This window comes from Equus asinus, chromosome 26 (assembly GCF_041296235.1).
Source record: "Equus asinus isolate D_3611 breed Donkey chromosome 26, EquAss-T2T_v2, whole genome shotgun sequence".
Taxonomy (NCBI): Eukaryota; Metazoa; Chordata; class Mammalia; order Perissodactyla; family Equidae; genus Equus; species Equus asinus.
In genome coordinates this window covers 34099862-34112419 of record NC_091815.1, presented here as the reverse complement: position 1 = coordinate 34112419, position 12558 = coordinate 34099862, and the positions used below count along the sequence as shown (strand labels likewise).

The 12558-nt window shown below is 54.4% G+C and overlaps 1 protein-coding gene across 5 annotated transcripts; it reads right to left on the bottom strand.

The window, feature by feature from the left end:
* Nucleotides 1–2955: 2955 nt before the first annotated feature.
* Nucleotides 2956–11821, bottom strand: SIGLEC11 (sialic acid binding Ig like lectin 11). 5 transcript variants are annotated; one of them, XM_070499309.1, is made up of 9 exons: nt 11682–11821; nt 11222–11605; nt 10794–11078; nt 10546–10593; nt 7287–7544; nt 6928–7212; nt 6591–6687; nt 6176–6344; nt 2956–4570 (listed from the first exon to the last, which is right to left on the bottom strand). In XM_070499309.1, exons 1-9 carry the CDS (start codon nt 11716–11718, stop codon nt 4382–4384), a joined length of 1752 nt encoding a protein of 583 aa, XP_070355410.1. In that variant the 5' UTR covers nt 11719–11821; the 3' UTR covers nt 2956–4381. The 5 variants fall into 5 exon arrangements, with proteins under 5 accessions (XP_070355410.1, XP_014685793.3, XP_014685794.3 ...); XM_014830307.3 differs by having other exon boundaries at nt 6176–6254; nt 11682–11809; XM_014830308.3 differs by having other exon boundaries at nt 6214–6254; nt 11682–11809.
* Nucleotides 11822–12558: the final 737 nt, after the last annotated feature.

Genomic DNA, 12558 nt, shown 5'->3' with positions numbered 1-12558 from the left:
ATTCATGCCTACCTCTATTCATTCATCCTTTCATCCCCTTCTATTCATTCATGCATTCATCCTACCTTCCCTTCATTCATCCTCCTTCCATTTCTTCGTCGTTCCTTCCCTCTCCGTATTCCTTCATCCTTTTCTCCCTCCATTCATGTACCACTGACTCCCCCATCCGCTTCCCTTCCTCTCTTCCTTCCTTTTATCTGGTAAATATTCAGCAGGCACTTCTTGAGTGTGTGCTACACGACAGGCACTGTGCTGCATGGAGGATCCCGATGAACGAACACACCAAGGGCCTTGAGCTTTGGAGCCCACAGTCAGGTGGGAAGAGGCGGCGTTCACTGAGGCTTCAGGTCGTGCTCAGCCCTCTGCAGCGAAAGCGTGGTGCTCTGACGGAGAGCGAGGAAGCCGGGGCTGGCAGGGCACCTTTGGGGAGAGCCTGGACACAGAGAGGCCGAGGAGAGGCTGGTGCAGCCGCCCTGCCAGGGACATGAGGCCTGGGCCACAGCAGTGGGGCAGTAGGGGAGGAGGACGGCCGGGGGAGAGATTTCAAAGGCCGTGAGGCCAGCAGCGTGTGGTGAATGGTTAGACTGGGGGCATTAAGCAGGGGGAGAAGATGAACCCCCATCCCCGGTTTGGGCTTGAGCATGCTGAATCACCCACCATACTTGGAATGGGGAGACGTAGAGGCCAGGCGGGGGCAGAAACTGCTCCGAGACGCCCCCACTGGTCTGCTCAGGAGAGGCCGCCTGTCCTGGTTGGAAGAGGTGTGTCTAACCCTTTCCAGAAGGGGCTATTCCTCAACGAGAGAGAAAACCCGTCCGAAACTCCCCTGCATGTCGCCCCTCTTTGTTCACGAGTCACAAAAGGCGAAGGACATTATCAGCCCTTCTGGGCTCCAAATCGGGTACGAGGACGGTCAGCGCCTGTCGCTCCCGTCCTCCTGGCCCCGGGCCCAGTCAAGCACCCCGAGGTGCCAGCAGCCCCTCTGTGCTCCCCCTCGTCTCTGAGCAAGCAAAGCCTGTGGGGCCCGGCGCTGCTCAGACAGCGGGAGAATCCCACATCCAAGGAGCGTGAGGACAGTTTCCCTCCGTGTCCCCAAACCCGCTCTGGTCGATCTGTCTCCTGAGCCGGCTTCTTAACCTCGTGTGTTTTGACAGCTCGTCCCCCTAACTCTGAAAGAGGAGGGTGTTGTCATCAGCTTTAGAGAGAATCACGCGGCCCAGGGGATGGGGATGACCTGCATGCCACCATGCAGCTGATGGTGGCCGGAGCCGCTCCGTCCCTACACCCACCTCTGCCCCAGAATGAAACCCTGGCTGCAGGCTCATCAGATGCTTGTGGTGCTGGTGGTGAGTGTTTTAAAATAACTTTTGATGCAGGACAGCTTGAAGCCTTCAGTGAATGCAGGTGTGTGGTGTCTCCAAGAGGAATGAATGAATGGAGGGAGGGAGGGAGGAAAGGATGAATGGATGGACGAAAGAATGAATAAACGGAAGGAAGGAGGAATAGATGAATGAATGGAGGGGCTTGAATGGTTGGAGAAGAAGATTGGCAACTGATGTTATCTCAGGTGCCAATCTTTAAAAAAAAAAAAGATTCCATTTCTGGGAGAGCCGAAACTGTCATTAAGCCTCGGCTTGGTGCTGTGGGGCTTAGCATGAGCAACTCCATTTGGGGCCTGTCATCTTATTTTTAACACTGAGTTGGAAGTTAACGGGAAAAATGTTACTGCTTTTGATGGAGAGGCGACAAATACAGATTTTGATGGGCGTTTGTGAAAGGCATAGACAGTGTTTATTCGAAGTGGAAGCCCAGCGTGAATGAGTCCGTGGAAGGCGTGGGCGGCCCTGCCCGTCTTCCACGTGAGGGTGCTCAGCAGCGTCTGACGTCTTTTCTATCGACATTGAAGTCATTGTCAGGAAATTGTTTTCATAGCCCTTATACCATTTGAACCTAGCAAATAAAGGATTTTTATGATATATTGCTGTTCAGTATTCTTCAGTTCTCTCATTCAGAACCCCAGTTTCTCTCTAACCAATGAAGTCGACAGAACCCTCAGTTTATTTATTGGAAGCTCTGAAATCATGCTTTAATTCCAAAGAAAAGGCCCCCCCAGATTTTTAGCTTTTAAGATAATCCATGGAGTGAAGGCTTTTTTCTCTCTTAGTTATAACTTCCAATATCTGTTTAGTGCTGGGATTATGCAAATTGAAAGAACAGAAAACAGCGTTAAGCGCTCTGTTGCTCACAAGAACGTGCTGAATGTGTTAAAGAATTGACAAAAAATGCATCTCTTAAATGTCAAGGCGATTCTTAAAAGAGACATTACTTAGGAGAGAAAAAGAAATCCCAACTCAAAGTGGATAATTATTGCAGCATTTCCATGACTGTCTTCAAAAAGATTTTATCCCTTGATGGGGCCGGCCCCGTGGTCGAGCGGTTAAGCTCACTTGCTCCGCTGTGGCAGCCCAGGGTTTTGCTGGTTTGGATCCTGGGCGCGGACATGGCACCGCTCGTCAGGCCACGTTGAGGTGGCGTCCCACATGCCACAACTAGAAGGACCCACAACTAAGAATATACAACTATGCACTGGGGGAATTTGGGAAGAAAAAGCAGGGGAAAAAAAGATTGGCAACAGTTGTTAGCTTAGGTGCCAATCTTTAAAAAAAAAAAAACAGATTTTATCCCTTGAAGAATTTCATTCTTTTACATAGATATCGCTAAATACCAGCACAGGAGCGAGTGGAGCCATCGTGTGCAGCGTTGACGAAGGGAATAAAAAATGACAATGATGCTCTTCCTTCGTCGGTGGACGCCATTTTTTAAAGCCGTTGATCAAGAGATGCAACCTAACCCTCTAACGGCAAAGCAAGTTGTCCCGTGAAAGGTGGAATTCCCGTTTCCGGGTAAAGGGCCCACCGCCCAACGCGCACAAAAAGCCAATCCTATGGCACCAGGTTTGAGAAAAGAAAATGCTTTATTGCGAGGTCAACCAGCAAGGAGACAGGAGGCAAGGCTCTCAAGTCTGTCTCCCCAGTCCAAGGTTTGGGGTGAAATTTAAGGGATTCCGGAGGGCAGGTTGGTATGCGGAATCGCTGGCAGGATGAATTTCCATGGGCAGGGCTCCAAGCAAGACCAATTGTGGTAAAGTGTGGAGAAGGGCTTTCAAGTCAGATCTTCCTGGACAGCAGACCCCTCGCTTCTGGAAAGAGTCCATCTTTCAAGTTCCGTTTGCATCCCGGTCCTTTTGGCTCCGTGGGCGGGAATCTTTGGCTCAGGCGTTATTTCAGGTCTAAATTTTCTCTTCCTCGTGTGCTCCGGCTACACGACATGCAGTTTTGGCTGCTGCCCCGGAAAACAACTTTAGCGTTCTGTTGTTGATAAGATGGGGTCAGTTGAAACTGGTCCCGTGGTCGCATCACGGGCTTCAACTCATCCAAGCCAAAGAGCAGCTGTCAGCATCGTTCACTGTGTGCCAATACGTGTTTGACATATTGGCTCATCGCACCAATGCTGAGCATGCTTCCTCGTTAGTAGAAAAAAGCCACTGGGCATTCAGTGAAAAAAAGAACAAAAGTGGGATGTGACCACTGTAAAAACTACATAACAACATAGACTGTAATTGCAAGGAATTTTATAAGCAAATTCTGCAAAAAGAAGAAGCCATTAAAGGGAACCAAAACATCGGGGACGTATAATTAAAGAGAGAGCTATGTAATCTGGATGGCCCTTCATTTATTTCAGATACTCAGCGAGTGGCTCTCTGTGGGGTAAAATACCCCAGTTGGGTTTCCAGGAAGGAGGCGGTGAGAGAGCCCGGCCGGTAGGGCGTCCACGAGGAGGTGCCCCAGGGGTCGTCCCCTGGAGAGGAGGAGGAGGAGGCAGGTGGCCCAGAGGGAGAACCAAGCGGTGACGCAGCCCAACGACAGCCGAAGCCCGGCCTGTGGGGAGCTCTGAGCTAGAACAGCCCTGCTGGGTGGCCCCCATTTGGGCCAGGATGGCGGCACCCGTACACCAGCCCAGCTGCCCTGGGAGGTGTGGCCTCGGGCACCGTGCCCTCTGCCCACGCACCCTGTCGGATGCCTTAGGTCAATGACTGCCTCGACGCCCCACAGCCACCCTGTGGGGTAGGTTTGTTGTGTCCATTCTACAGAGAGGAACACTGAGAGGTCCGGGGACTTGCTCAAACTCACGCTCGTAACTGGTGACGGGGCTGAAATTTGAGCCCAGTTCTGCCACCAGTCGCCACACTAGTGTGACTCCCGTACACTCACTGGCAGCCCGTTTACATAGAAAACTGTACCCTCGGGGATTGGCCCCTGAGATCCCCCTTCCCGGGGAAGCCCTGAGTCCTCCGGCCTGAGGCCGCTGGAGCTGGGGGCCGTCATTTGCGGATCTTGACCTCACAGTATTCAGTGGTGCTGGTGGCCTCCTGGTCACGGGGCTCCCGGGGCCTCAGCTCGCAGAAAGTGAGGGAGGCATAGTGGAGCTCCTCCTCTCCCACGCCCGGGGTGGCCACAGCTGGGGGCAGGCGGTCTAGGGAGCTGCCTGGCAGGCACTCGTATTGGTCAGCCTGGGTGGAGGGGAGAGAAGAGGCTCAGATGAGGATAACGGTGGCCGGAAGGGAGCAAGGAAGGCCCACAAGCAAACCTGGAACCTGAGCATTGAGTCTCTCATCTATTCATTCCACAAACTGGCTGAACCCCCATTCATTCCTTCATTCATTCACTCAACAAACATTTGAGAGTAATGATGCCTGGCTCTTGATAATCAAGTGCCAGCCTCCTAGATTGCTTACAACAATCCACTGGGGAGACCCTGTTATCCTCCTTTATCAGATAGAGAAACTGAGGCCGATAAATACCCCAAAATCACACATTTAGTTGTTGGTAAGGTCAAGATTCATACGCAGGTCTCTCTGCCCCATGCCCACTGCCTTATGGAACAGCTCCCCTGTGCCAGGTCCTGGATATGCAGTGGGGAACAGAGCAGACGCCATCCCTAAAGCCCCACAGCTTGCAGTGCGGGAAGCACACATTAAAGTAGTAGTCAATTATATGACTATCTAATTGCAAATGGTGACAAGATGCACAGGAATGGGGCGGGTGGTGTGAGAAGGGTAGGGATTTGCTCAGACCTGGACTGCCCTCGGGGACCACTCAGCATTTCGGAAACTCAGGTAAATGCAATCGCAAAATTGTGTTCTGAACCCCAAAATCAAAGAATGTTGTGCAGTAAAGGGTTAACCTCGCCCAAAGCAAGCTTCAACCCTTCGCCCAAGCACCCAGCAGGGAATCTCTGACCTTTGGACTGTCCTGCCTGATAGGAGTGTCTGGGTTTACCTGGGACCTTGGGCCACGAGAGACAGTCTATGCTGACAACGGTGATTGATGGTGGGGCCTCGGGCCACGTGGTATCACCCTGACCCCTGGACTAAGGTCAGCCACATGGGCGGTCAGCCATGTCTACATGACCAACTGCCAATAAAAACCCTGGACCCCGAGGCTCAAGTGAGCTTCCCCAGTGGGCAGTACCCTGTCTGTGGGCACATGTCATTGTGGGAGAAGTAAGTGCCATCTTCGTGACGCCATTGGGAGCCACCCTGGAGGCTCATTCCTGGTCTCTCAGAACCCAGCCCTGTGAGCCTTTCCCCTCGGCTGATTTTACTCTCTGTCCGTTTGCTGGAATAAACCATAACTGGGAGCACAACAGTTTTCAGTGAGGCCTCAGAGCAAGTTATTGAACCTGAGTGTCTTGGGCACCCCTGAGCTTGCATTTGGCGTCAGAGGGAGAGTGGTCTGGGGGACCCCTGAACTTTGTTGTAGACAGTTATGATCCTGGGGAGATCTCTTTGGCAGCCAGTGTTGGGGAGGAGAGTTAGAAAGGAGGAGGAAAGTGGGTCAGGGGCCCAGAGAGAAATGAGGAGCTGGCGGTAGGGAAGGTCCCGTTGGAGCTGACACGGTGAGATGGACGGGCGTGGGGGTCCTTGGCTCTGTGAGAGGAGATGGAGAGCAGAGGGGAGGCGAGTCCTGGGTCACTGGACCTGGGGACTGAGTTGATGGGAACCGAAGAGCAAAAGCCTATTTATGGCATGATCACCATCTAAGTCCTCAAGAGGGGTGTGGCCGTGGGGACGTGGCCAGATGGGATCCTGATGGACAGAGAGCTCATCACTCACCGGGGAGATAGGACCCAGCCTGGAGGGGGCATCCTCACCAGCTGCCGCCTCGGGTGCCGCCTTCCTGCAGGTCTTCACTCTGAGGGGGGGAGGCCGGGACCGTTGACCAGCCGGCTGGCTCAGAGCTTGGAGTGTGGCTACGGTCCCCCTGCTTAAGAGGCTGAAAGAGCTGACCAAGGCCGGGAGGTGGGGGACACACCTAGCCTGATGACTTTCATAATGACAACAGGGGCCCTTCATGGATGGCTGGGATCGGGGGGTGGGAACAGACCCTGCTCTGATTCTCTGGCCCCAGACCCAATTCTCACAAGCTCAGCACCGTCCTGATTCCTCCAGCTGGGGCCGTCTGGGATCCCGGGACCTGGACCCCTGCCCACTGCCAGCACCCACCCTCCCTCCTGGGGACGACACTCACATGAGGAAGAGGACACAGGTGCAGAGACTGAGCAGGCCGGCGACACCAGCTCCCCCGAAAGCCCCCAAAACGAATCCTTCCCCGAGCTTGGGCTTCCCTGCCGACGAGTGGGGTTTGGGGTGACTCCCCTCCAAACCCCAGCACCCTCATGCCCCCTCCTCCCACGGAACTTGAGCTGTCACGTTCCTCAGCTCCCAACCAGCTAAAGACTCTGCCCCCCCAGCCCTTCCTCTCACGCTTTCCCATCCAGGCCCCAGCCGCTCCCCCTCCAAGCTTCATCTTCTCTAGGATGGAGAGTCCTTCCTCCCTAAGCCTCACCCCTCGGCAGACCCCTGACCTGGCAGCAGCAGGACAGTCATGCTCCGGGCCCCGTGGACATTCGTGGCCTCGCAGCTGACTCTGAGGCCAGAGCTGAGCCCCTCGATGAGGCTCAGGGAGCTGTTGGCCCAGGGCCCAGAGGAGCTGGAGGTGATGATGAAGGAGGCGTTGCTGCTGTTCCCCTCCAGCAGACGCTCCCCCAGCCGCCAGCGCAGGGAGGGGGCTGGCTGGGCTCGGGATGAGCAGCCACAGTGCAGACCCTCATCCTCCCAGGAGCAGGAGGGTCCCAGCAGCTGTGGGGGGTCTGTGGGGAAGGAGGAGAAGTCAGCGGTGCCTCTGCCTGCCCAGGACTCCCCTCCCTGGTCCTCCCACACTCACAGTGCACAGAGAGGTGCAGGGAGACGCGCAGGGAGCCCCGAGGATGCTGAGCTTGGCAGATGAATTCGCCTTCATGCTCCGACTCCACCCGGGGCAGCTCCAGGAGCCCGGGCCTCGAGGCCTGGAGGGGACTCAGGGTCTGGTTCCCCTTGACCCAGCTCAGTGTAGCCGGAGGGTTGCTGTCGGCGACACAGACCAGGCGCAGGGACTCCCCTTCCGGGATGGTAAGAGACGAGCCGTTCCCTGGGTATTTCAGTTCTGGAGAGAGAGAGACAGAGAGAGACAGAGAGAGACAGAGAGACAGAGAGACAGAGAGAGAGAGAGAGAGAGAGAGGGAGCACACTGAGCTCAGGCCTGAGGCTCAGAAACTCTGCTCCTATTTCTCTCTCCTCTCCTTTGCTTCTGTTTTGTTTTGTTTTTGAGGAAGACTGGCCCTGAGCTAACATCTGTGTCCATCTTCCTCTACTTTATATGTGGGACGCCTGCCACAGCGTGGTTTGATGAGCGGTGTGTAGGTCCACACCCAGGATCCCAACCCGTGAACCCCAGGCCGCCAAAGCGGAACGTGCGAATATGACCACTACGCCAGGGGCCGGCCCCTCTCCTTTGTTTCTAAGTTGGGAAGCGACCTCCACAAGGAATTTGTTGAGCAGCTTTATTGAGATATAATTCACATACCATGCAGTTCCACTTACATGCCGTTTAAAAAGTCGGGCAACCATCACCACAATCGATTTTACAATGTTTTCATCACCCCAAAAAGGAAAAGGGGAGCATACGAGAGAGTGTGGCTGGAGAAATCAAAGCGTAGCTTAAAGAAAGCAGCCTGTACCCTCGCCTCCCCCGGTCCTTCCACCCCGCAGCCCTAAGCAACCACTGACCACTTTCCATCTCGATGGCTTCATCTGGATTCGTCTAGTCTGGACACTGTGTGCAAATAGAATCATCTAGTATGGGGCTTTTGTGTCTGGCTGCTTTCGCTCCTCATGTTTTCCAGGTTCATCCACATTGTAGCGCCTGTCAGAACTTCCTTTTCATGGCTCAGTCACATCCATCGTCTGGATAGACCAGTCTTTGTTTATCCATCCATCCATTGACGGACACTGGGTTGTCCCTGGACCTCTTTTTTTTTTTTTTTTGAGGAAGATTAGCCCTGAGCTAACTGCTGCCAATCCTCCTCTTTTTGCTGAGGAAGACTGGCCCTGAGCTAACATCCGTGCCCATCTTCCTCTACTTTATATGTGGGACACCTACCACAGCATGGTGTGCCAAGCGGTGCCATGTCCGCACCCAGGATCCGAACCAGCGAACCCCGGGCTGCCAAAGTGGAACGTGCACACTTAAACGCTGTGCCACCAGACCGGCCGCATCTCCTGAACCTCTTTGAGGCAATTTGTCCTTGTCCACATGTCTCTCTCCCCTTCCTGAACAGTTCAGCATCCCTCATCCAGGCGTCCCAAATTCAAGGGCCGAATCCTTCAAGGTTCTCCGGGACCCGATCTCTACCTCCTCGTCTCCTTTCCCCCGTTATCTCAGGATAAGCAGGAAGTTCATATTTTGCATCCTAAAAGTCACAAAGGAGGAAGGGGTGTTGGGAACCAAGTCTCCCTGCCACACGGACTCCCCAGGCAGCTAATTCCTCTTGCCAGAGGCTACGCGTGTTTATGCAACTGTTCAGAGCAGCGCTGTTCACGTTAGCCACAAGGAGGACACAACCCACGTGTCCATCAACGGACGGATGGAGAGACAAACGGTGGTCCATCCAGACAGTGGAATATTATTCAGCCACAAAAAGGGACGGAGCCCTGATCCAGCCTACAATGTGGATAAGTCTTGAAAACATAATGCTGAGTGAAAGAAGCCAGACCCAAAAGACCACATCCTGTAGGACTCCATTTATGTGCAATGTCCAGAAGAGGCAAATTCATGGAGACGGAAAGGAGACCGTTAGTTACCCCGGGCTGGAGAGAGGGAGGAACAGGGACTGGCTGCTTCATAGGTACAGAGCTTTCCTTGGGGTGACGAGAATGTTCTGGAACTAAATAGAGGTGGTGTCTGCACAACATTGTGAATGTCTCAAATGCCAGTGAATTGTTCACTTTAAAATGGCTGATTTTGGGCTGGCCCCGTGGCTGAATGGTCAAGTTCACGCGCTCTGATCGGTGGCCCAGGGTTTCGCTGGTTCAAATCCTGGGCGCAGACATGGCACCACTCATCAGGCCACGCTGAGGTGGCGTCCCACATGCCACAACTAGAAGGACCCACAACTAAAGTATACAACTATGTACCAAGGGGCTTTGAGGAGAAACAAGAAGAAAAAAAGAAGATTGGCAACAGATGTTAGCTCAGGGCCAATCTAAAAATAAATAAAATAAAATGGCTAATTTTGTTATATGAATTTAATTTCAGTTGAAAACAATAAATAGGCAGGAACACGTATGTTTCAGTCCTATTAACATGATGTTTTCAAAAGCATGGTAAATTAAACATCGCGTAGGGATTCAAACATAGGAAGTAAAATTACAAGAAAAGAGAAGGAATGTGGACGTGTTCATTAACGTGATTGTGGTAATCGTTTCACAGTGTGTATGTATATCAATCATGTTGTATGCTTTAAATATACACAATTTTTGTGTCGATTATACCTCAATCAAAAATAAAGTTAAATAAAAGAAATGAGAATGGGGCCGGCCCAGTGGCGCAGCAGTTAAGTGCGCACGTTCCGCTTCGGCACCCAGGGTTCATGAGTTTGGATCCTGGACACGGACCCACGCACTGCTTGGCAAGCCATGCTATGACAGGCATCCAACATACAAAGTAGAGGAAGATGGGGATGGATGTTAGCTCAGGGCCAGTCTTCCTCAGCAAAAAAGAGGAGGATTGGCAGCAGGTGTTAGCTCAGGGCTAACCTTCCTCAAAAAAAAAAGCAAAAAGAAATGAGGAGACAAAATTCAGCATAGTGGCTTTCTCGGAGGCAAGACGGAAGGGCTCAAACTTGGGAAGGGGTATTTAGGGTGCCCCAAAGATGGGGTTGCCGTTCTTTTTCTTAAGCTCAGTGGTGAGAACCAAGGCATTCATTTTATGATGGTTCCTCATAACTTGCACATATTTGACAAAAAGTCTTTTGAGGGAATGAAGAGTAAGGAAAAACCATATGTTAGAGAGTGTATGTCGGGGGCTCCCATCTCTGCTCTCCCTGCATCTCTCCACGGGCCACCTGCTCCTGTCCCCACCTTGGGGAGGGGATGCCCCGTCCTACCTGTGCAGTTTCCCCGGAAGAGGCTGATGGTCAGGTCCCGTGGAGCATCTAGGACAGTGACACAGTGACGGATGGAGTCAGAGCCGGCCCTTCCGCCCGCCCCCTCTGCACCCCGGGAGGCACGGAAATGGAAAGGGAATCAGAAGGAAGCCTGTGTCCTTCCTGCCGTGGACCCCAGGCCTGGCCTCTGGGGCACCGGCGCTCAGCCCCCTCCCAGCCCTTCCCCTCGGCCCTCAGGAAACACTCACAGGACACGCTGAGGGTGAGGGTCCCCTCGGTGCTGACGCCAGCCCTGGGAAAGGTGACCCGACAGGTGAGGTTGGTGCCGTGGTCCTGCGGGCGGGGGGTGAGCGAGATCTCCCAGGAGTTATAGGCCCTCAAGTCCAGGCCCGGGGCTCCGAGGGCGGCCCCCGTCCAGGAGACGATGGGGGGCGTCGGCTGGAAACAGGCCCCCGGCACGGAGCACGTCAGGTGGCTGCGGCAGCCAGATTCCAGGGGCCGGTCGATGTGGATGTCAGGGGTCTGTGTCAGCGCTGGGGAGGAGAGCGGGAGAGGCTGGACCCCCATGGGACCCTGCACAGACCACGCCCCACTGTCCTCCTTAAAGATGCAGGGCCAGGGGGCCGTTCCTGCCCCCGAGGACACGCTCCGCCCATCCCTGGAGACCATTCCCTACCTCTCACTGTCACGGGGACCAGGACACTCTTGTGAGTGTTTCTCAAGTCCCCTCCTCTCTCCAGTTGAAAATAATAGAGTCCACCGTCCCCCTTCTTGGCGCCTGCGATGCTCAGAGAGCAGTTGTTGGTCTTGGGGTCCCCGGAGAGGAGGAATGGAAACTTGGTCTTCGCTTTTCCTGTCCTGGCTGGGTTGTTTGTGGCCACGAGAACGTCCTTTGGGGCACTAAACCTTTTCTGGAACCAGGAGCCGTAGGCAGGTGCGGGGTCATTCAAGCCAACCCCGACGGAGGACACCGTGCAGGACACGAGGATGCACAGGCCCTCCTGCACCGTCACCGACTCTGGCACTTGTATCTCCACCCTCGGATTCTCCTGCAGGGACCCTGGCGGGACACGGAGGCTCAGCTGCAGCCCCAGCCCCCCGCCCGGCCCAGGAGCCCCGGCCCTGCACCCACTCACCTGCCCACAGCAGGGGCGGCAGCAGCAGCAAGAACATCTCCAGGGTCCTCGGGGCTGGGCCTCCCCCTGGGACCGTCTGGCCTCTGGAGCTGCCTGTCAGTCCACAGGAAGCTCCAACAGGAAGCTTCTGAGAGGGGAGGGGGCAGTGACCATCCACAGAAGAGGAACTGAGGAATGCCAAATGTCCCAGAAGGTCCCCTCTTCCGACTTCTCCTTTCACAGATGGAAGCCACAGAGCAGAGAGAGGATGGGGTGGCGGGGCACTGGTCTTGTCCCAAATCAGGAAGGAGCCGCTCCAGGTCGGCCTCAAGGGGAGCGAGGTCCCAAGAGATGGGCTGTCAGGAGAAATAGTGAGTAACAGCTTCAGGTAAGGTCATTCATTCACTCAGTCATTCATTCATTCATCGCTGGGCAGACATGGACTCCATGCAGGCGCTGGGGGCCAAGACTAGAGCAGGACCCCCTGACTCCTGCCCTCAGGGCATCACCCTTGCGTGACCCCAAGCCCAGTGCCCCCACGAGCTCCCTACCTGTCTTGGGGCTGTGTCTACACAAGGCTCCCAGCTCCACAGTGAGAGCAGCCAGCTGCACAGGGCCACGAGCTCCAAAGGGCTTCCCGCTTGGGGTTTGATGCTTTGAGGTCAACATCTTGAAATCCTTAGTCATTTTATCCTTGAATTCATGTTCTGTAGGTGAACTCTAATGGGAGAATGGGGCACGCACCAGGGGACTTGAGACCTTGGACCACATGCGGTCATATCTCTGCCACCTCCCCACCTCCTCCATCTCCATGACAGGGTCTCAGCCCCACCTCACCCCCTATGCCCCCACCGAGGCACAGAGAGGGTCTGGGTGATGCTGAGTTGAGAGGCAGGAG